General features: G+C 49.7%; 1 protein-coding gene across 1 annotated transcript in view; it reads right to left on the reverse strand.

Moving 5' to 3' along the window:
* DCC (DCC netrin 1 receptor) overlaps positions 1-24975 on the reverse strand; it is a 349458-nt gene that overhangs the window by 233013 nt on the left and 91470 nt on the right. The window contains exon 2 of the mRNA XM_026038936.1: positions 2758-3078. Coding sequence (XP_025894721.1) covers positions 2758-3078 — 321 coding nt within the window. The remainder of the gene's footprint in view (positions 1-2757; positions 3079-24975) is intronic.

The raw sequence follows: 24975 nt of genomic DNA on the forward strand, positions 1-24975 counted from the left end.
CTGCAAATAAAAGCTCGATCTCATCTCAGAGGCCTAGTCGTCGAGGAGGAGCTGCCAGGCGAGGGCAGAGCCCCCCGCGCCAGCGCTGAGCTTTGCTCTCGCCGCGCTCCGCAACCCCAGCGCTTCAGGCTAACCCGGAGCCCGGCGGCTGCAGCACCACGTCTGCGGCCACGCACGATAGAGACATAACGCGCTGCAGGRAGCGGCAAAACCCCCCCAAAACCTACCAATTATGGGAAATACCAATAATCAGCAGCCTGTTAAATTAGGACTTCTTCGATGYGACGCCCGCGCGGGAAGCGGCTCTTAGTTTCTCTTCAGCGCCCTCATTTCCATTTCGGCCAAGAACATTTTCACAGCCAGTGACTGCTGAGGCCTGAAGAACCCTTGAGAAGTTCTTAGGGAAAAAAGTCTATTTTCCTGTACAGGGCAAGCTTCATGCATAAAATTCCAAGGTGATTAAATCCATTTAAATTTGCTATATTTTCTTTATCRCAAGCCCTTTAAGCTGTAAGAGTACAAGGCAAAGGAATTTAAAAGGGCAATATACTTGCAGCAACCCTGAACAGTTTGTTCTAAGCAAAGCTGACTGCTGCCTGGTAGGAGTGACTGGTTTATCGACTGATAATGCTTTAAAAATAGTGAGATGGAAACAGGTTCACAGCCTTAACTGCAGCAAAGATATATGCTCCTTACGCATATCAGTGGTTTGGCAATCTTGACCTCGAACAAAATTAATGCTGATAGAGTCTCTGCTGCCAAAAAGCTCTGCAAGTGCTTAAAATGCACAGATGCATCATTAAAAAAATAAAAATGACACAGTCCAAGATTATTTTGTAATTCAGTGAATGAATCTCTAAGCGAAGCCTGCCTGAAATATTAAAGCTCCCAATCCGTGCTCCAACACCTTGCAAGGATGAACTCTTGCACGGGGATGCTCCCATGCTTTCCTAAGGGAAACAGGGCTCTGCTGAAGTGTTGCCCACTCRTCAGGGCAGCACAAACTCGCTGTTTCTTGTGCACATTTTTGGAAGTCTGCTTGCTGTGCCAAGCCACCACGGACACAACACACTGGAGCATGAGCCCTTCCTTTCTCCTCTTGCCCTCTTTCCCTTGCTCAGACGCGTTTCCATCGGCAGCACCCCGAGCCAGGGCTGTTCTGCCCACACTGCGCAGCCACTCGCCCCAGAGCGAGCCAGCCCGCTCAGGAACACGCGCGTCCTTCAGAGAGCCGAGCAGCATTTCTGCTCAGAGACCTTGCTGCCAGCTTTAAACGCTCGATGTCTTACGTTCCACCTTCGAATAGGGACTATTTATCACGGAATCAAAAAACGGCAGAATCCTCAAAGCAGGAGAAAGCCCCTCTGGAGACCGTCTAGATCCGGTCCCCAGCAGAAGGGAGGTCAACTGCAGCAGCCCAGGGGGGTGTCCAGAGGGGCTTTGAGTATCGCTGGGCAAGCTCGGCCCCTCACGTGSAAAGGCAGAAGCCGCCCCAGAGCTGCAGGTGTGGGCACAGCACAGGGGCGAGTAAACCTGTGGGGAGGCCACAAGCACACGGAGTTCCCTCCAAAGGAGCTGATGTTACGGGCTGCAATAACCAAGGCAAGGCCAGGTGTGCCTGGGCAGTGACCAAYCCAGGGTCCATGCAGCCCGGGCTGCTCTGCAGGCTCCCGCCGTGTCCGTAGGGCTCCCCGTGGCTTTGCCGCTCTGCTTTTCCCTTTTTTCCCCCTTTTTGTTGTCGTTTTTTCTCTTTCATATAAACCCAATCTTCTCCTTTTTGAGCTCATCCAAGCACTAACTGCCATAATTACCACTTCTTTCCACAGTGTTAATAACAGAACAATTTCACTCTGGTCTCTTTTTCTYCCAAGACGGGTGTTCCCAGGAGGTCCAGCTCCCTCTGTGCCCGCGCTGGGCATCCCCAACCTGCTCTAGAGGTCTGTTAGAGCCCGCTAGCAACAGCCACCAGCCCCCTCCACACAAGAGGGTATGCAGAGAAACAAAAAGCACCCCCTAAAAGTTGGTGCAATTCCTAAATAACAATCCTGAAGCAAACAATCCTGAAGCCTAGCACATTCCTCTTGGCATTAATTAACTTTCTTTAAAYCTTTTATTCAAGGATTTCCAAACATCTTTTTCAATGATTACATGAATAATGTTTCACTCCCGTCCATTCAACAGAGCAATGAAGAACCAAGAGAGCCCTTTAAAATGTCAGCCCTCAATAACTTTAACAAAGGTGTTTGGAAAGTCCACGTCCCAGACACCAGATAACGTATACTCCATTCCCGTGCCTCCTGTCATACCTTCAACGAGGGCTTTAAAGGAGATACAAAGGAGCTGCCAATTCTATTAAGCTGCATAATGAGTTCTTGTCTATGAAAGAGTTCCTAAACCATAAAATTTGAACATTCAACACCCTACAGGAGTTCAGCACTTTTATTTTTCTGATCTTGAATTCACCAGAAAAAGCAGTTAATTACCAACTTCAGAGGTTCCCTCTGTTTTGATGACAATAAATATGCAGCAAATAATTCACAGCAACAAAGAGTTGATTAGACATATTTAAACAAGAATAATACCTTGTCAGAAATAAATTACTGTAGTAAAAGTGTCATATCTAGCTCCGCTTCTTTTGAAGAAGGGGGAAAGGAACCACAGAGCTTCCACAAGCGCATTTCCCTACATTTTTTGCTTTTAAAGCTTGCCACAAGAAGCAATTCCAGCACCRCAGAAAGCAGGAACGTTTGTCCCTACCTGCCACCATGACCTTAGCTGTCCGACTGATGATCGCTCCGACGCCTTCCAAGGACGCTTCGCACTGGTAGAGACCCTCATCCGGCTTGTGGTGCCTCGAGTGCACTATATTCTGTATCAAGAGCGAGCCGTTGGCCAACTGCTGCCTCCTTTCATCTACTGCCAGGTTTAAGAAGACCGCATCCTTCTTCCATTTAATCACGGGAGCGCCCTGATCCGACTCCGCCGCGCAGTTCAAGAGCACACTGCTCCCACGCATGGTGACGGCGTCCGAGGGCTCCGTCAGGAACCGCAGCGACGTAAATCCCTTCACGTGTGAACCTGGAACAGGCACCAGAAAAGAGCAGACATTGGTTAGCTGGTTCCACGCGCTGGATTTGACGCTAGCACCAATCCCAGAAGCACCGCTGAGACGCCTGGCAAGAACGCGAGGAATTAATTTAATTGGTATTTATGTTTCTCTGTAAACTCATTAAGGGGGAAGCACAGAGAGTATTTTCGTACAATCAGCATAAAGATAACATTTATAAACAGATTATATATGCCTGTGTGTATATATGTAAAATATATATATATATATGGAGATAAAACACAGCTAAACATGTACAACTAAGAGCCACATGTCTTGAATTTTATTTGGAGACTTTAATTTCTTCCAGGATTTGCTTCAGGCATGTACATCAAAATAGGTTTTGGTGTAGAAAGTGTGAAAACAGCGTGGAACTTGCCTCTCCTTGCTATTACCACCAAACGCAAGAGAGCACCAAGTACGAAACCCTCCCGGGACCTCGGAGCTGGTGGAGCTCCCTCCACCTCGCAGGAACACCCTGGGTGCTGAAAAGCCACCCAGCCCCTGCCTTCTCCTTTGAGAATAAGGAGAAACATGGACACAGGGAGATGGGCAGGCAGAGGTCCGAGCGGCAGCACCGCGAGCGCCGCCTCTCATCAAGTTAACTCCTCTTTTGCTTCCTCAGAGCAAACGAGCACACACAAATGTGCCACACTGAGAGATTTAAGATGCTTGTCCTCTCCAATAAAAAGTATAATTACGTTTCTGTTTTACATCTCAGCCCCCAGATTCCTCGTGAATACACAGAACACCACACAAAGGGCTGCCTGGCATTTTCTTCACAGAAACGTGAATTCTATTGTCAAGTATTTGTTTTCACCTATAAAGCAATTGCTCATGTAGCCAGCTACCACATTATGCTTTAAAACATGTAAAATAAAAAGTAAGGACTTCAAAACTTAGCATATGTTTAGCAAAAGAGGAATTAATTGTTGTACACACCAACATGTAGTATAACTTATTTTAGCACCAGAATCAGTGCTGAAACCACCAGAATTTCAGCATGACCTGACCCCAAATGACAATAAGAGGCAGCTGCTAATAAAAGCCACAAGAGCCACAACCCGATTTCTCTCTCATCTACTTCTATGTCCTGATTTGAGTTAATGAGAAAAACAGCATCAAAATTAGGCCCAAAAGCTGCACGGGAGCACAGCACTTCCCTGCCATGCAACATTTGCAACAGTACAGAGATATTTACAGCACACGGAAGAGTAATTATTTTAAAAACATGTGTTCCGTGCTATTCCCCCAAAGGCAACCGCGCTCGGTTTGTGCAGCGGCAAACAGCTGATTCGAACAGCTTCTTGTTGGAAGTGTTATTTATGTCACCAATCCATATAATACAGCTTACCACAGCTGGTTATGACAGCATGTTAATGATTTTATGTGGCTGTTATCACAAGTAAATAACCCACTTCGCCCGCAGAAACAGGGGTTACAGCAGTTCCCAGCGCAGCAAATGCAGAACTTACAGAAGTTAAACRAAGATTCACTTTTTTTGTGCAATTACCCTTGCAGTTCAGTTGCAATTTCAGTTATTCACATTCTTTGCAAAAGCCARAGTTAGCCTAAACTGCTTTACAGCAAGGAACTCCACGTCCCTCTCGCCCTGGGGAGCCCAGAGCTGCTCCCAGTGCTCCAGGTTTGGCCTCCCCAGSGCTGAGCAGAGGGGCAGGATCAGGATCCCCTCCCTGTCCTGCTCCCAACGCTCCTGATGCAGCCAGGAGCCCACTGGCCTCCTTGGCCACCAGGGCCCTGCTGCCCCATGGRCACCTTGGTGTCCCCAGGACCCCCAGGTCSCTCTCTGTGRAGCTGCTCTCCAGCAGGTCAACCTCTACCCTGTGCTGGTGCCGCGGGTTATTCCTGCCCAGGGGCAGGACCCTGCACTCTGCTTCTCCAAGGCACAAAGAGTCCAAGCAACAAATAGGAGGGAGGGCTCTTACCATCACTTTACCTGCTGCAGCAAATACATTCACCCGTCACGTGCAAACACAGACACTATTTCAGGTCCAGCGCTCTCGTGTTCACAGTAAACTGAGACTTAATGCAAATTAAAAGTTCCGCAAAGCTGAGGCTGGTGAAAGTCACAGTTCAGGCCACCTTATTGCTTCCCTCTCCCTCCCATTACAGCGTTCACAGACGGGCTGTGAACACAGATTGATGGGAGCTACRGCGTAACTACGAACCTCAAGAGGAGCGCTGCAAAGACCAGACGCCTCCTGCWTGGAGCAGCCGCGCGAGCCGTTCCGAGCACACCGGGGCGGGCGGCGCTGCCGGCGGGATGGGAGCGCGGGGTCAGCGAGGGCGCCCGGCCGCCTGCCACGCACGGGAGGTGGGAACCACTGCACAGCTCCGTGGCCGCGGGGCTCCTGGCTGCGCGATCCGGCGCCGTGACCCGCTCCCTGATACCGGAATTAAGCTAATGGCTTCTCCGCCCCGGCRGGGAACATCAGAGCCGCTTCAAGGTTATCGTCCTCCAGGCCACCCAGGCAAATTAACATTGCAAAGGCATCGCTGCTGTACTCCTTAATCGGCCTCTTGCTCGGCATCCTCCACGACCCGTTCCGGCCCTGTGATCTGTAATGTGCCCGGGGCGGCTCCGCGTGCCCCGCTCCGCGTTCTGCATCGCTTGCTCCCATCACAGGGAGCGGAGGGATGTCACAGCCCRCGTTTGACCAGGCCACCCCGGAGCTTGCTTCCTTTTTCAAATAAACACGARGCAGGCAGGCTCTTGCGCACAGACCACTGCAAATCCGTGAACACAGAAATACCCCCCAGCCTAGCGGAAACCTCGGAGCAGAGCAGTGTAGCTGAACTAAGTCTATTACAATAAAGTGCATTTATGGACACGCGGAGCATGCGTTTCCTCGGAGGATATTTATGCCTTCCACAGATYCTGCCTGAAATTAGCTGAGCGCTAACAAATATCGATCCTCATTTTACACAATGTGAACAATACAGCRGCACGTGCTATTGTTTCACCTGTTTACACAAATAAAATATTAAGCTCTCTATTAATGCATCAGAGGTATCCTGCTTTAATGCTTTTATAACTTACAACGTGCCTGCTGGCATGCTGAATATTTCATTTCAGCTCCATGAAACTTTGAAAGCCCAGCCTCATGCCTACRTTTTATGTTAAGATGTGGAAATAAAATCCCTGCTCCAAGAGATGTGCAGCGCAACACAAGAGCACTTGGTGCTTGGGAGCACAGTTCAACGGATACACAAAACTGAACACGTACAGGGCTTTGTCCTCATGCTCCAAATAAATGCATTTTTAAACAGTTTTACTACAGCGTTTTGCACTGTACTGAGGTTAAAATGTTTAAAGTGACGATTCCAGCACAAAGTTTTCAGTATTCATTGAATCACTAAGAACACAATGACTGGGTGTCTGATTTTAATGTGAAAGCCTCAGCTTGATTTTTAAAAAATCGCATCATGTTCCTAGCTGAGTTTTCCCTCGAGTTTGTCCCTTCAATCACAGCCAGAGCACCTAAAGCAGCAGCAACAGAAAACCTGCCTGATAACCCCCTAGAAAAGGGGTTTTATGGGGTCCAGCCTGAGAGCACTGAACAGATCTGACCGACCGCGCTGACCAGGCGCGCCAGCCGGGACCCTCACGAGAGGGGGCCGTCGCTTGGACCCCACCACACGAGGGGACGGAAGGAGCACTGCACAGAGGCAGACGCTCCSTTCCAGCCGCCCCTCAGGGCTGCTCTCCTCAGAAGCTCCATGTGCAGAACCATCCCCTTGCCCAGCCAGGAGACCCCGGGGGCAGCTGAGCGCACGGAGCRGCTCCGAGGTTGACCTGCACTCATCTACATCCATGCTGTGGCTAACGGGCCCATCCTGCCCTCGGAGGCGCCCTGTGTTGGGCTCCCAGGGCTTCCTTCCCTGTGGCTCCACAAGCAGACAGGAGCCAGCGCGACCCACTGAGCTATGCAAGAAAACACCTCCTGGCAACCAGAAAACACCTTTTTTCAGGACCTAGGTAAGCCCAGCCTTTCCCAAACCCCATACCACCCATACCCCCGGTTCAGCACTTCCTAGAGAGATACTCATCCCATGGCAAGAGGGCCAGGAAGAGGCAGCCATCCCCRAGACACAGTGCACCTATTCTGCTGCCAAATGGTTTTCCATCTCTTCCAAAGTAACAAAAGTAGGGTTTCTGTAGCCATAAACACCACATAATCCAAGTGCTGCTCTTTGCTTTCAACAGTTTTTCCACTGCAGGATAAAAACAGAAGCAGCTTTCTCAAAAAATGTGATGGGAGCCACTTATTCCTGTGCTCTGCCTGGACATGAGGTGGAAAGAAAAGTCAGCTGAAGGGGAACTTGCCCATTCAGAACTTCTACTGGCCACAGAGCCCTTCCCTCCCGACAGCGAGGGCCGCGCGGGACGGCCGCAGACACTCGCTCCCCACCGTTTCTGATCACACAAAGTGCATTATTTCTGAGCGCATAATTAAAGCGTGTTATTTCTGATCGCGTAATTAAAGCGTGTTTTTTCCTGGAGTTCCCATGTTTTCCCCCTATTTCTCTCCTGGCACAGCCGAGCCTCCAGATAAGCAGCTCTTACCCTTGCCAATTTGCACGGAGAAGTTCTATGGGGAAAAGGAACAAAAAAGGGGCCGCGCTATCTCTGCACACACAGCCACAGCACTACTGCTATTTTCCATTTTAAGGCTCCCATACATTAGATTTAATGCTATTTTCTAGATCCAGGAGATGCAAAAGCACTGACTTGCAAAGTCCTGGAGAAGAGCAGTGCCTTGAGGTATCTGAAAGCAGTATTTCCAAGCAAGAAATTTTGAGTTTGATCAATCCCATTTCGTTTTCAGAAGCAGGTGTTAACYGAAAACCGAAGCACTAGAAGACGCCAGGAAGGAAAAGGCTGCTTTGTTTCCTCCAGGTGCTTCAAAGAACCAGAGCACAGGAGGTTTCATCGATCTCCCCAGGCAGTTTTCTGTCTTTCTGGTTGTGGAGGAAAATACTCTTYAGAATTTCACAATTCTGAAATACACATCTAAGCACACGAGATCCTGGCCATCAGAAATGGAGCGTTTTTTGAAGCACCCCTTTGGAAGGGGCAGAGTAGAGCCCTGGGGAACAGAGAAGTCAACTCCGTTTTCCTTCAGAAGGTCTCCTAGCTGTGGACCATCTAGTCCAGGCCCCTGCCCCAGAGCACRGGACACCTGGTTGCATCCAGGCGGCCTTGGGAGATCTCCAGAGAAGGAGACCATATAAACATACCAAAGGAAAAGCAGCTTATCGGAACAGAAATACCTGTTTTTGATAGGAAAAAGAAAAAGGGTCTATACCCTTCTACTAACTGTGATTCTCTTCCCAGCCTGGGAAAACAGCATCTCATYGCCACTCGCGCTGAATGCTCCTGCCAGGTTAACAGCACCTCTGCGTGGAGCTGAACCGTTAAGTAGACAGGAGGAGGTAATTAGACAGTGGGATCAAACAAAATAGAAGGTTATTGGGAGAGCGGGATGGAAACTGGGAGCCTCTCCTGCTTTTACATCTCCCCAGATCTCAAAGGAGGGTTCAGAGCAGCAATGCCCATGCTAAGGGCAACCCCAGGACAAGCAGGACCGCTCTCACCCTCCTTATTTCACCTTCTCCCTCCTCCAGAYGAGCAGTACCAAGCTCTGGGTGCCAACGGTTCCCGCCCAACACAGGCCAGTGCAGCCTTCCAGGGGGGCTCACACTATGGTGGTGACCAAACCCTCCGTGACCGCCTCCTTCGGTGCGCTGGGGTGCAGATATGCACCCACGGGCTCTAGGGCTGTGTTTTTCTCAAGGAAAACAAGGGCAGGGATGAAGCGAAGGCAGCGCGTGCCCACAGGCAGCCGGGTGGTYGCGGGGTTCGTGCACAGCCTGCTCAGAGGCAGGGGATGCTTGTGGGGCCAGGCCCACATGGGACTGCCAGCTCCTTCACGCGGGCTTCCCTGCACCAGTAGCCGCCTGTGGACATTGAGTCATTCCCCAGCCTTCGTTTATAAACYACCCTAATTTCCAGGGTTTCAGTCACACTCTTTATACCTCAGAAGGTAACTGAGTASAGACAGCCTTTAATGAACTCCAGTACCTCCCCGCCGCCTCCAGCCCCACCTCCCAGGCACGAAACCTCAACGTGGTACAAAGGCGTTTCCTGATCATTGTGCTCTCTAGAGTAGAAACTGTATTTCCTTAAAGAAAAAAAAAAAATATGACTGATTTAATGAGGCAGCCTGGCAAGCCACAGGCAGTGTGCTGGAAACCCTTGGATGGAATTGCAGTCCAACTTCAAAAGTGGCTGCTTTTCATATTTCAGTGTGTTCTCTTTGAATATCCCACGTGCAATCCCAAGTGACACTTGCACGGGGGCCTCCTCTCCCCGGGCCTCGGTGCCCAGCACGGTGTTAAGGTGCCCRGCCGGGCCGTGGGCTCTCCCTGGATCCCACATGGATGTGCCCGGCTGCAGCRCGGCTCTGCGCCCGGCCAGGCCCAATCCTGCCCTTCTGCCTCCTGCCCCTTTCCCAGCTCCGGCTTGCCACGGTCCTTCCAAGTCCCACCAAACCCTTGTGATCGCTGGAGACTCCATTCACGTGGCAAGAGCGGTTCCTCTCGGACTCCACGATCTTGAGGGTCTATTCCAGCCACGAGGACTCTGTGATTCCGCACTCACCAGRACTCCCACTCAGTAAGGTTTTGACAGCACCTGTGTTTCTTTTCTCCTCATTCCCCTTCTACCTCCATGTGGGATTTGCACCTAGACAAGTTTCCTATTCCTTCCAAAGAGGTCTTCCTTTCTCCCTCCTGCTCCAGGGAGGCTTACAGCCCAAGGACAGCAGAGCTGCCCACCCGCATCCTCTCCCAAGCAGCTCCAAGGTAAGGAGGAGCGGGAGCTCCCAAGCTGTTCAGCTCAAGATAACATCAAGGGCCAAGAAAGACGCGGCCAAACATCGCGATGGTCTCGCGTTGTTCTCACGTTCACTTGCTGCTCAACCACGTCCCTCCTTCCTCGGAGGCCATTTAGCAATGCAATAAATTAATTTGTACTTTAGAGTGAACTCTTTAATCCTTTTTGTTCTCTCCTCTCCCCAATCTAGCGCATGCTGAATTTGCATGCATTAGCATAATGAAACATTAATTACCTTGCGTTCTAGACGGGACAAGCATGGAGCTTCGTTCCATTCGGCGATGCACGCAAACATGCTGTGTGTTTGTGCAAGGACGTGCGTGTGTGAACGCGCTTGTGCAGAGGGGCCAGAGGCAGAGGAGGCCCCATATCAGGACGCGGCGAGTGCCCGGGCCCAGGGGAGAGCACAGGGAGATCTGGAGGCCCAACAGAAAGACTTAATTTATCACACGTTCTTTTCCCTAGCTGGAGCAGGGCAGCAGGCACCACATCCCCCCTCCCAGACCCAGCTGGGAGCAYAAGGTAGAAACTCCTGCTTCTCTGCGACCGTGTCTTCATCTCCTCATTGACACTGAGAGCCCGGGGGGCTGAACGCCAGGCCCYCCAGACCATAGATTTGTCCCCACATGAGCACCCTGACATTCAAGCACATTCCCTTTTGCATCGGCACTAGAGGCCCCGTTTCTTCCACGGGATCAGCGTAGTGACGGTGAAACCCGAAGCAATTTCACATGTTTCACAGAAGATCAAGCCCCATATATAACAGGTTAGATTTGGGCTTGGACAATGATGTTAAATTGATTTACAATTGCTAAGCATCCAGTCCTATATTTTTAAGCCCACACTGCAGCATGATTGAAAGCTTTCCTCATACACCACGAAATAGAGAAGCAGAGATCTTCTGACAGATCGATGCTCAGAAGCCATTCATAAAGCCCCAATGAAAGAGTATTAGTTTGCAATTGTATTTCAAAGATATCATAAAGCCTAAGAGACAGCAAATAATGTCTGGAGCTGTCAATACGAGTTTCCTTGCAGGACGCGCGGCTCTCGCGGAGCCGCGCGCTGTTCCTCATCTCGCCTGTCCTTGGGGCAGAGCTGCCAGCAGAATACACAAACAGCCGCRTCTTCAAAGGCCCAGCCCCATCCTCTGCTGTCAAACAAGCTCCAATTAGCTCAACGTTCCCTAACGTGGCGTGGGGAAGGGAAAAGAACAGCAGGGTTTGCTCTCCGAATGCAGCAAACTGAGCCCATCCACCCAGCTTAGCGCAGGGCAGCCATCCAAGGGGTGGCCCCTCCAGGGCCAGAGCCTGCGAGGGGAGAGGGATCCCAGATACCACCTCCTATGAGGAAGGGGCCGAGGAAAGGCTTTTCCAGACAGGGATCGAAACAGCTTTAGCCAGTCCTGCAGCGTGGTCACGGCGGATACGTTCACATGGCTTTTAGTCCCCGTCCGGGTTTATTGCCTGTTGGTGCAAGCCCCTTGCAAAGCTGTGTGTCAAGCCACGAGAAACAACAGGCCTTTCCACACACATTTCGTTCCTACTCATTCCCTGGCAATATCCTACATTTCAATGGGAGCCCAAAGTCCCCAGCTCCCTGTCCTGCCCTTGCTCCCCCTTTCCCAGAAGGAATGGTTGTAATCCAAACCCAAGGACATTTCCTGCTTCTTCATCCATTTTTCCACCCGACGGCCTGTCTCCTGAAGGACAGGCTCCCAGGCACCCTGCACCCGAGGGTTTCCGAGGCGCTTTCCTCATCTCCTTTCATCTTCCCATCTCTCCCAGCCAAGGTGAAGAGGCTCCTGCAAGGCTGAAACGCTCCTTGGATCCCGCAAGACCCAGATCGTTTTTCTGTCCTGTCTAACCCCAGCTGACACCAGCTCAGAGCTGCACAAAAGGCACTCGAGTTTCCTGCACATTCTCACTTCTGTAGAAAGTTTAGTGCAAGAGCAACCAGGTAAGAACAGCAGCACAGACTGTGCTCCAGCATCCACACAAACAAACAGTTGAGCTTTTACCATGGAAAATTTGTTAGACAGGTCTTCTGACACTGGAAAAAGCTTAGAGAACAAACAACAAAATCCCAGGATGGCTGAGGTTGGAAGGGACCTCTARAGATCMYCCAGTSCARCCYCCTGCTCCAGCAGGGACACCCAGAGCTCGGGGCACCCGGTCCCATCCCGGCGGGTTGGCAGATCTGCAGAGCAGGAGCCTCCGCAGCCTCCCTGGGCAGCCTGGGCCAGGGCTGGGCACCCTCACCCCAAACAAGCTCTTCCTCACGGGCACATGGAGCTGCCTGCACTGCAACTGGGACCCACTGCCCCTTGTCCTGGCACTGGCCACCACTGAGAAGAGCTCGGCCCCTTCCTCCCTCCATCTACATCCTCCCCTCAGGTCCTTGGACACATTGACCAGGTCCCTCTCACCCTTCTCTTCTCCAGGCTGAACAGGCCCCGCTCGCTCAGTCTCTCCTCACACGAGAGCTGCTCCAGCCCCTTCCTCATCCCTGTTGCTCTGCGCTGGCCCCTCTCCAGCAGCTCCACGTGCCCCTTGTGTTGGGGAGCCCAGAGCTGCCCCCAGTGCTCCAGGTTTGGCCTCCCCAGAGCTGAGCAGAGGGGCAGGATCAGGATCCCCTCCCTGCCCTGCTGCCAACGTCCTCCCGATGCAGCCAGGAGCCCWYTGGCCTCCTTGGCCACSAGGGCCCTGCTGCCYCATGGGCACCTTGGTGTCCCCAGGACTCCCAGGTCCCTCTCTGCAGAGCATTTCCTTAGGCTCAAGGAAAAGCTCCAGCAAGCAGGAACGCCGGCCTCCCAACACAAGCCAGCAGAGACGCTGCTCCCTGGGAATCGCAGCAGCTTTAAGGGCTGTATCTATAATCAAAGGCTGCAATTTTTCCTGTACTCTCCGAGTCCTGCAATAGCGTTCGGAAAGCCCAGCGCGCTGCCAGTTATGGAGATGGGTTCCCCTGTTCCCGCCCGCGCTGCTGAAATTACAGCACGTAAATATTGATGGCCTTGGCTCCTTATATAAAAGGCAAAAGGGGGAGATATGAAATATAAAAATCTGAGCATAATATAGTGCAAAGAAAACACCAATAAAATCACTTCCTGTGAAAACAAAGGTTAGGGCCAACCATTTTCATTCAAATTACTGGCACTTATACAGATAAACAGTATTTGGTAATTTCTGCTAGGTAGTAAAGGGGTTTTCACTCCCAAATGGCCCATTTCTACCAATTATGCCAATTAATTAGAGAAAAAAAGGATGGAGTCGAGGTGCTTTGATTCTGCGAGCTGAAGCAGGAAGGAGGGAGCCAGTTACAGGCGCAGGGACCCACCAGCCACCGACTGACAGCGGCACAACAGGCGGCTACAGCCGCGCGGTCTGTAACGGGTGCTACAGCGCATCGCCCCTGCGCAAACCCGTCCGTAAAGAGCTCCTCCACCACACGGAATAACTGCATTAGGATGCATGCAGCCACATCAGAAAAAGGACAAAAAAAAAAAGGTTTTTTTCCTCCAATCCAAACATCTACTRCCATTTCCAATTGCTATTTTGCCCCTACCCCGGGGAGAAGGGCACTCACTTCCAAGGCAGCAAATACCATGTCTCATATTTAAACTTGTTTAACCACTGGATTAGGAAGCAGCATCTATGAAGAGAGGGAAGCTGAAGCATCCCCTAAAAATCCCTGGTTTAAGCAAAGTTTCAGCCAAGGTTTCCTTAGAAACATAACTAATGCACTGTCACTATAATAACATAACTATAATAGTAACCAAAGCTTTCCTCCAATTGCACCGTGCTGCAGAAGGCGCCTTGTCCCGCACCGCAGCAGAGCCGGGCGCCCACGGGGACCCTCGGCCCTGCGCACGGCAGCGGTGACGGAGCCAGGCACACTTTCCCAGGCAGAGGCTGCCTGCAAGGGATGCTCCGGACGCAACGCGCCCAGGGACACGGAGATCTGGACCTGCTGCCCCTGGGAAACCGGCCTCGGAAGCAAGAGCTGCTCCCTGAGCCRCGGCTCCGGCAGCCGGGTCCCCGCTCAGCAGAGAAGGGCTGTGAAAGCCGTAGATAATCAACTCGTGTGGCTTAGTGAGGCTTGAAGACTAGAGCAATCTCTGTGTGCAAAACTGAGAGCTGCAGGCAAAGCAAGCGCCCGTGTTCTCCAGCTCTGTGCCCAAGAACCAGACTGCAATTTTCATCCAAAAACRGCGTTTCTCAGGTCCCCTTCCAAGCTCCCCCATCAGACACGTACATTGGGTTTCAACTGGCCCGACCAAAAAAGGACCAAGGAGATTTCCAGGACTTTTCTATACCGTTAATGGCATTTCATTTCTTGTTTCTCCATTTGCTACACGGATAGCTTTGCAGAATATTTTATGGCAGAGCTTCCATCAAGTTTCTGGCAAGGATCACACAGGACAGATTCTTGGCTATGCCTCAGCCTGACTTTTTATAAATAAATCCAATTTTGGAAATGCAAGAACTAATCAGAGGAGACCTTCATCCATTCAGCCTTTGCGCTGCTTGCTCTTCCCTACTGCTTTTAGTTTATTTGCTCAAAAATTGACTTTCGGCAAAACCTTGACTGAAAGCATAACCGATAAGAGATGCATTAGAAACCAAGGTGTTTCAGCACCAATTCACCTGGCAAATTTCTCCCCCAACTCCTTTTTTAAAATATGAAAAGGGTAAAAACAGGAGAGAGAGGTCACCAAACAACAACAAAACACTAGGGCTCCATCTCCTGTGCATCCTTCCTACACCTTGTCTGGATACTTATACACACTGACAAGAACCCCCCTGTCTTCTCCAAGCTCAGCTCTCCCAGCCTCTCCTCACCAGAGAGATGCTCCAGATTTCAATACGACGTCAGAAGAAAGCTTATTTAAACCCTTTTCCTTTCTTCGCTTTTCTTGGCAACTAGGAGGGATGCAAATATTTCCCAAACAAAGCAGGAACGGCACCAACTGCTACTATCACCATGCAACTGCTTTTCAAAGCAGGGAGCGCCGTTCTAAGCACCCAACATCAATCAAATCGGCATTATATTGTTTGAATGCAACAGTAAAAGTGTTTGAAGTTGAATTTCAAGTAATACAAAAGTCTGTTCTGTTCAAAAAAAAATCTATTAGAAACGCTCATAGTTACTATACAGGAAATTCTCAGAAAAATGAAGGAAAATTTTTCACAAGAGCAGCTGCTGATCGCCTCACGTAAGGGCCATGGCCCAAACACTGTCACTGAAGTGTTTGTCCCTACAATTTCCCTCCTGTTGGGATGCTCGTGCTCACCCCGTTCCTGCCGAAGGAGGCACCTTCTCCTCCCGTGGGCACCCGCGCGTTTAGGACTCCCCAGCATCACCCCACGAATTCAACCAGATTCCCCAGGAAGGGGAAATCTCAAATCTCAACCCCCAGGACACCTCCTCCCCAAACTTCTGACCAGCCTGTATTTCTTGTTTATTTTCTGCCCCACTGCTGCTATCTCCCCTCCGTTGCCGCTGCCGGAGTCACGGGCGCCCTCCCCAAGCCCCTCTACGAAACAGCTCAGCTCACAAACGCTGCAGAGATGCAGGGAGCACAGCAAGCTCGTCCCTGTGAGAGCCTTCACAGCTCTGGGCTTCAGTGTCTTTACAAAGACATCATGCAGGTTGGAAGGCTGACCAGCTTTTGTGCTGCAGGGTCCTTTCAACACTCAAGACATTGAATTCCAAGTGAATGCAGCAYGGCCATAACACACCAACCAACCCAAAGCATCCGAACCCTCTACACAGAACTGCATTTCAACAAAAAGTTTGTTTTATATTAAAATCTCATTTTAAAAACATCCAAAGCCCAAAACTTAAGATATATTGCAGTTATATAGAAGTTATTAGTAATATGTTACACAGCTTTATGAAGTGTTAATAAACTGAATAATAAAACATACTCAGACACTGAATCTTTATTTATACAATGCAATTGCAAGTCATTTGTTGGCTTTCCACCGTTATGAGTAATTGGCTGCCCGGCTTCCCCTCGATGCATTCCTGCAAAATAAAACAGGGCCACCAGCCTCTTCCATCGGCCTCACCCCGGGAGGCAGCAGGGACGCGGGCCCCAAGGACCCCACGCGACAGCCGCCTCGCACAGGCAGAACTGACAACGCGGGGCCAGCCGGGGCGTCCGGGGCGACTCGGGGAGACACCCGGGAGGAGAGCAGCAAGGGGGGATTTATGGCAGGGTTTGAAAGCCGTCCACCAGTGAAACGCACTGCTGGAGGTGCCAACGCTCTGCGGCTCTCCGGAGAGACGGGCTGCGATTTAGAGCGCTTGGGACCGCTCGGGTGCTACTCGCTCCGAGTATCGTGCTCTATGCCCTGCTCTACGCACTTTGCAAACGGGAGGAGAGAGTTTGGCCGGAGCAGGAGGATGGGACTGCGAGCGCTGCTGGGCAGGAGCCTGGCAGCACCACGTGGATCCGGGAGTCCTGCATGGGCAACCGCCTCCCACAGCCACGCTGCCGCCCCAGCCCGCCATTCCCGTCGCGTTGCTCCAAGAGGAGGGATGAGGGAAATCTCAACCCGGCAGCCCCCGAGCAGAGCAGGCAGCAAGCGATGGATGAAAGAAATCTCTAGGGCAGCAATGGAGAATGAAGTGCCAGAAATGGTCACTTAACAAAGGGGCAGCTGTCAAGTGAAGGATTTCTTCAGATCTTTTAAGCAAAATGTTTTCAAATCCCAGCTGGAGCACCTAATRGGCTCCAAAGGGCAAGGGCTTAGTGGACTTGAGGAGGAAGCCTATTGTGCTGAGCTACAAGGCAGGGCCTACACGAGCCTAATTAACAGGCCCATTTAAGCAGATAGGTAGATAAAGGAGAAGCCTGGAGTCGATCCTTCCTCTGGGCTTCTGTGAAAGCCACCACAGAGGAGCAGAGAGCGGCCGCRATGTCAGCTGCCCATCACAGACATCCTCCTGAGCGCGGATAATTGAAAGGCTTCCCGCGCACACGGACACCGCGCCTGCCTGCCGGAGAAGCAGCCGCCTCCGACTGCATCCAAGATCAGAAAGGCCATCTCCCACCAGCTCGGTCCCAGGGCCTTGCCTGCTCCTCTGGATAATTAACCTCACATGAAACGAGGTGGGCAACATCACTGCRGTAACCTAAAGAGCAGGGCTCGTTGATTGAGCTCCTGCATGCTGCTTTATATATGTACATATATAYACATATGATTACAGCTGAGTAAATATATAGTTCTGGAGTGGTCTGAAGTGTGATCAAAACACACAGTTTGCTAAGGCAACAATGCCCCAGAGTAGGCGCGGAGAACATGGTTATGGATACGGAGGCACCAGTAAGTGCTACTTAGCTCAGAGGACAAGTAGCACAGGAGCTGCTTGTGCTGGAAGGGAATCCTCTCCCTTGGCATAATGGGATGTGCTGAGAGCTGCTGCAGCACACGCAGGGACGAGCCCCTTCCCAGGCAGCAGCCTCTCGCCCGGGCAGCTCTGTGAGCAAAATGCAGCTCAACGAACCTCCCCATCTGCAGAATGACCCACCTCCACACTGCAGCTTCTCCTGGGTACGAGTCTCCACATGCATCAAACCATGCGGGGAAAAGTCAGTATTTCTGCAGGTGCCAAGCACTACCGGAGAGAACGGGAACACACTAAGCCCAGSTTGAAGCGACCTTCGGGATGCTGCAGAGAGCTGCTTTGCTTTAAATAGCTGTATCCATCAAAAAGACCAAATAAATCAACAGGGCTCGGGAGCAGGTCCTCACCCTGGCTGCTCTCCAGCGCAGCGCAGGGTGTTCTGGCTCAGAGCGACACGTCTTGTCTCCCACCCTGTMCATGTGCATGAAGCCTTTAGCAGTTACACTCAGCACCCGCAACACCAACCCCGAGTGCTCCCACCTTGTAAAACAAGAATCCAGATTTTCTTTCCTGTACAGGGAATTAAGCCCACGGTCTCATTCAGGCTACAGTGTTTCCAACTGGAGTCCCATGTCCCAGTAGATCTCTCCAGGGATGAACAAGACAGACGGTGCTAAGGGACGATGCTCTCGCTGGTGTCTCAACCCAAGAGGCTTCTTTGTGCTTTGCTGTCATTTACCCGCCCGATTACTGTAATCACGTTTCACAGCCCCAGGGAGAGGAGCAATCCTGTCCTATATTATTGTAAACAGTAAACCTACTGAAAAAATCCACAGAGAAGATAAAGAACGGGGAACAAATGAACAGCACAAAATACAACTGTAGGCAACACTACCAACAGGCTCTTGAGAGAGAGGATCTGGGATGCAGCAGCATGCCTAAAAAATCCAAGCAGCCTGACACAAATATATAGTGAAATGACCATTACAAAGAGACGTGCAGCATCACGTCAGCGGAGGTACCCTATGGAAACAACCATGGAGGAAAGAACGGATGGGCACAGTACTTTCCACAAGAAGCTACTCCCCAAAGCAGCTTCAAGGGCAGCTCTACAAGTGTGACTGCTGGGAGTTTGTTGCCTACACTCAGATAGAAGCCCATTATAATTTTTAATGCAACTGGATTTTATTTCAACTTAAACCAAGATGCTTCTAACAGATGAGTAGTAAGTATTGCCAGGACCGTGGCATTTGATCCACCTAATAGTGGTTGTCACCACCAAGAGAAAGCCAAAGCAGATAGGACTCATATGGAAAACAAAGCAAAACACCCAAGGAGAGGCAAGCAGGAACATGCCTCAGTCAGCAAGTGACCACCCCAGCTGAGACACCTACCAAATAACCTGCAGTTCCAAACCAAGAGATGCACCTTGGCCTGTGAACCAGGGACAAGAGCCACGATAGGACGCTGGCTCAAGTCACAGGGCTGCAAACCCATGTGCACGCTGATGTATGTGTGATTCCCACAAACGGACGCACAAAGCTGCAGTGGCTGCTGGCAGGGCGTCTGCCCCATCCCCATGGCACCAGCCTCCATGTCCAAGCTCACCGGCGATAAAAGGGATCCTGCACAGCGGGTCCACATGGAATAACCCTGCACAAATTCCCTAGGGCACAACCAAGAGGATTTCAGGACGATTACAACAACAACAACAACAACAACAACAATAATAATAAACCACTTGAGAAGGGGAGCTGGTATTCTTTTTGAGGTATCATCAAACCTTAGCCCTGCAAAACAATCCTGTGTATCTACAGAGAGGCTCTTGTTCTCAGGGAACCACCACGGCGCTTCAATACTGCAATGAACAGCAACAAAAAAGGTACGACCTGACTTTCACCAGGTGTCCCAGCACTTCTTCAGGCAAACAGGCACCTTCCTCATGCCTCCTGCCCGCTCTTGTTGGGGGACCCCGGGGAATGGGGATTACTGCCCGCTCCTCCATTCCACCCTCACCATGCCCACAGATGCCCATGTGGGGAGCTACCACCTGCTGCAGGGCAGCATGGAGCAGCTTTCAGGGAAAGGAAAAGCAGTCACCAAACACCGGGAAGTTCTTCACCAAGCAGCAGCACAGCCACCCTGGGAGCAGCGAAGGCCGAAGCAGCCAACCCATGCATTGAGGTGGACAGCAGGTAACTGGGCCCCGGCACATGCACAGCTTAGAGGAGACTCCACTGCACACTCCAATAGGGGGTTTATCCRCTCAGCGCCACACGGATCGCATGGGGAGGCGCCGAGCGCTACCGGGCACCACACAAGCGCCACCCTCTCCCTGCATCCAATCAAGCACTCCTCATTTCTCCCAAGTTTCCAGCCAGCGTCTACCAAAGGGACGAGTTTGGGAAACCAGTGCCAAGGGGCCCTGCTCTGCTGGTCTGGGCTCGTGTCAGGCAAAGCGCYGGCGGCTCCGGAACCGCTCCTGGCGCTGCCGGGACGCAAAGCAGCCCAGTGCTGGTTGTGTCTGTGATTACATACAACTGTATCATTGCCTGGAGTGAAATTAGGGGAAGTTACTATTCAGAAAAATACAAAAACAGCTCTAAAGTAGTATAATGAAGATTTAAGATTTAAGTTACAGAACGCTTTAATTTAACAGTTCTCTGTTTAATTTAACAGTTCTCTAGCCAAGCCTTGTCTGCCACTTGGACACAAATTGTTTACCTTTCTTTAACCCACAGCACTGTTTTACAAGAGTCAAGCATGAATAAAGCATCTTCAGCCCAATTTGCAAAAGCCCAGACACATATGTATAAATTTTCAGGTGAATGAAAACTGGATTGTTAGATCCCTGAGAAAAGGCCCTATTTACATAATCTCTTAGAGGCCAAGTTCAATTCAAACGCTAGTCAAGCAGCAAATATCAAAGGGAATTGCACCACTCTGAGGATAACCCCGCACGCGCCTTCCACACATCAAACACAGCCAGCTGTTGGTCAAGAGCAGGTTGCAGTGCACTCTTAAAGATGACACTGCTGCCACCGAGGAATAACAAGCAGGATTTGATGTACAACTTAACTCCAGCATCATACGCCCGGTCCAGATAGACCTTGCGAGGAAGTTTTATTTATAGAGTTCCTGGAAATCACAGAATCACAGATGAATTTCAGATGAAATACATCCAAACAATTTTAACTAAACTCATGGCACTGTTTTGTAGAGCTGAGCTTGGGTCTGAGGCATTACAATTCAGAAGCCTGCACCGACACGGCCAAAGCTGGAAGTTGGCTACAACTTGCCAAGGACTCACATCTTCAATGCAAAATGGACACTTAAATTCCAGTCACTAACGGGAAAAAAAGTGGACTGCACTTGATTTAACCACAGATTCGTTGTTTTCTATGGCAGGCTACAAGCTCTGGAATCAGAGCCGCCCTGGTGAGGGAAACAGCTCCTCCCCTGCATCAGCTGCGAGGCTGGGTCCCCCCTGCGCCCGGGGAGCCACCTGGCAGTGCCACTGCCTGGGACACCGGGCACAAAGTCCGACTGGAGAGCTCCAGCTGTGCCCTTGGCCTCTCTGCAGCAGCCGAGCTGGATCAGTCCAACACCAGCACCCTTGGTTTGCACGCAGTGGATGAAGAGGAACCCATCTGAAAGCTCCCGAGATGCTTCATACTGCTGCTTCATRCTAAGCTTCTTCCCCAATTCTCACACAAACTTCTGTAACACTTGAACTCTTCAAATGTCTTTCCAATTTTGACATGGGAAGCATCATCCCTTGAAATCACCGACTGCACTGAGGAGAAAAAGAAATCCACTCATATGACACAAGGTTCTGATATGAATCTGTACTCCTGGAAGAGAAGCAAACCTGCGCTGGCAGCATAAGTGATTCTGAGGCAATGTTAAGCAAAGCAACTTGATTAGTGTCTTCATCCTTCTTCACACAAAACCCAAAGTCATGCTGTTTAGACCCATCAAAATAGTTCACGGACCAAGAATTCACTTTATAGTGACCTTTTAAGAAGAGCATGGAGAAAAGATGCATCTGGTTTGAAAAGGATGTATGTTTTTCTCAACTTAGTTATCATTTGAAAAAGGCATCTTTAATAAGTAAATTAAGATTTGCTTATTGGTCAAGAGGTACGGTACTGTATAAAAAAAAGGATCATCTGCAGCAGAAGTTACTAGACACAGACGTGCCTGGAAATGTCAACAGGGGGACTTGTCTCAGAATTATGGTACCTCAAGGTCAGTCAGGARGCAGCAGGCTGGACCTCAGGAGCACCTTCCTCTTGGCCTGGAGCAGCCCTGGAGCACAGGTTGGGTTCCTTGCAGCAGAAGCTCAACTTGAGGACATGATGCCTACATGCACCTGATGCATATCCAACCAGATCTACTCAAGGCAGGCTCCCCAAATGCACATCTCCCCAAACGCAGGTCCTGGCCCCTCAGCACCAGCTCTCCTCCCTGCAGATCCACCCTTTCAGGGCTGCTTAACGTGTCGACACAGAGGCTGTGCTCTTTGACCATCACCCCGTTCTACACATTTGTAGTCTCATCTAGGAGGACAGGGTTACTCTTAAAATTCTGTTTCAGCCTCAACAACCTCCATAGTTTTGATCCGCGTAGGTTTCCCCCGAGAGACATTTGGCTGAACAGYGATTGCACAGCTCATCAACCGAGCAGCTCGTATGAACAGGCACTGAAGAAACCCTGTAAGTAGCCTTGCTGTGTTAAACTACTTATTTTGAAACCAAAATATTTTTATTGTGCATAAGGAAGAAATCAAGTGGTACAAATAAAATCACCGTTTGTTATTCCAAAGCACAGTTCCAATCGCTAGAATGCAGGTTCTCTTCCTTGTATTCCATAAATAATATTCTGCCAAGGGAAATCGTGAAGCTCCGAAGTTAAAATAATATTTTAAAGTTTTATCCCTGGTWGAGGTTGCAAAACTTCTAAGCTGACTCTATATTCTTGGGTCTATATTGATTTTTCAGTTAAAAATTTATCAGGACTAGAGGAAGCAATAAGGCAGTGAAAACCACTGTGGGAGACCCAGAAAGAAGAGAGGCTGCTTTTGGAGACGGAGCAGAGCCAGCACCAGCAGCTGATGGATGCAGGATGGATGGATACACATTATCCAGATGCAGGAAACAAAACTGCTCTATCCCAAAAAATAAGAAAGCAATTGAAACAAAGGAGCAAAGGGGACAATGGAGTTCAGTTGCTACTCAAGAGGGTATTTAAACCTTTCATTGCCTTCTGCTTAGGAAGCCACTTTTCATAATGCAAATACAAGAAGTGCCCTTTTCCCTTCACACAAATACCTGGTGCCCACAAAGAAAGCCCACAATAAAGCACAGAATCACTTTCCAAATGCGGTGCAACCGCGGGGCAGCTGACCTGCAAATACCTCTTAGCGGCTGGACATGCCCACCTGTGCGGCACTGCAGCGACTGCAGGCGTTTCTTTAAAGACCACAAACCTCACAGCGTATAATTAAACCCCTCAGAAACGACTGGAGCAGGCCAGCAAAATACACAAATACACCCACAAAACTTCATACAACAAAAAGATTATCAATTAATTTGTATGGCTTCTTCAAAGGTCACCAGGGGCACCACGAGATGGGTATTTTCTCTACTCTCTTCCCACACTTACCATGATAAGTGATGGGAGGCAAAAGAATGATATTAATGAAAGCACCCAGAAACAGCAACCAAGTGGGCAGGGAGAAAGAAAAAGATTAAAAATAAAAACAAACAAACCACACAAAAAAAAATCCGAATATAACTAATATCAGCACATACAGAAGCTACAGAAGATGCACAGAAGAAAACCAGGTCACTTCACTTTAGTAAAAACAGTAGAAGTTAAAAACAAAAAGTTTGAATCCCGCCTCCAATCTGTTTTGACTGTATCTTCACTAACGGATCAACTTTTAACAAGCTTCTTGATTTATGTATTTTGAAAATTATAGAGTCTTCCTGCTACTTAAATAATTGCACAGGATGGAGCTGAAAGAGGTGTAGAGCAGGAGGAGGGGAAGAAAAAGGGAAAATTACTGTACTTCAACAACATTCACAGATTCTCACATGGTTGAATAAAAACCTCTCAAGTGTAAAATCAAAAACTGAGGGATAGAGTTTCTTTGCAGAGCTGATCTTCCCTTCTCCTCTTGCCAGACATATGCAAACACGAGGCTATCCAAACAGCCTCACCAGACACTTTGTTCAGGCTCAAAACAGATCATAACAGTTTCATCTCCTAAGGCAGCAGCAATCTTCCCCTTCCAGCTATTGARGAAAAGGAACTTAATCATCACAGAGAAAACACAAAATCGACAGTGAGGAAACGGCTGAGACGGGGCTTCCAACAGGTGTTGGTGTTCCTCCTAGGATGAGGAAAACGTGCTGGAGGACAAAGCGGAGAAAGATACGGCAAAGAAGGTAACGGTGAGTGGAGGTTTTGCGTGCAGTTGCAGAACGTGTTCCTCATGTGACTGCGGCACACCACTTCCCATCCTTGGCTCTTCTGCATCACCTGGCTATGCTCAAGCTGCTTGCAAACTCCTTGTCTTTCTAAGGCTCCGTCTTTGAAGACCCATGAGAGGAAAAATCAGTACAAGTTCCAGAATTCCATAATTACAACATGCCAATGAGAGGGACTTCTCCACGGTTGAACCTCTGCAAATGGGCAAATGACGACAGAAAATAGTACAGTAAAAAATAAAAAAGAAATCAAGCGCCAGACGCTGCAAATCCATAATGACAGCAAGCTCCTCCACTCTCTCAACCACTGTGGGCAGAGCCACGTTCAAACATCCTGTTTGGTCTCAGCTGCCTGGGCAAAGGCCAAGAGGCACCAGCCCAACGCAGAGCACGTGCAGCGACAGCCTTGTCACCTTCACCTTGCTTTACAGAACCCCTCACGCCAACCAAAACGCTCTGTTTACCAAGACAAAACAGCAGACACGCATGAAGTCGATGATCATCTGGATCCTCCCCGACAGAGGTCACTGAAATCATCACAAATATGAATTAAAAACTAAAATACAGTCACTCATCCCTTCCGTAAGTTCTCACTGCCTTTTTATTTTGCTTGCAGTAGAGTCACAGAATCACAAGTGCAAGATTTTCAGGGGAAAAAGTGGTTAAGGAAATTATGAGTCAGACGTGACAGATTCTGCTTCATGAGCAAAGTCATAAACACATTATTAATAGAGAAGAACATGCACACATTTCAAATCAGCAGGTGCCTATCTGATATTGTGCATGAAATTCAATTTAACCTTCAGAACAATATCTCTTCTTGTTCTTACTTCTTATTATGTAGCATCTCCTTTTTTTAAGCATCAAAAAAGGACCAGAACAGAGTCTCAGCTGGGGGAAATTAGCATAGTGGTAGACACTGGCCTAAGACTTCAACACAATTATGCAAATATTCACCATCTGTGGATGTGACCCAATCTCTCAGAAGAAATAAAGGCAAATTTGCCTCATCATGTATGCGACCCAAAGCAGAAAGCTTATGTTCCCAAAGATCACAGAAAATTTATAGAGAAACGACGTATTCTTAGGAGACA

This window comes from Nothoprocta perdicaria, unplaced genomic scaffold, assembly GCF_003342845.1.
Source record: "Nothoprocta perdicaria isolate Ctin4 unplaced genomic scaffold, notPer1 scaffold_10, whole genome shotgun sequence".
Classification (NCBI taxonomy): Eukaryota; Metazoa; Chordata; class Aves; order Tinamiformes; family Tinamidae; genus Nothoprocta; species Nothoprocta perdicaria.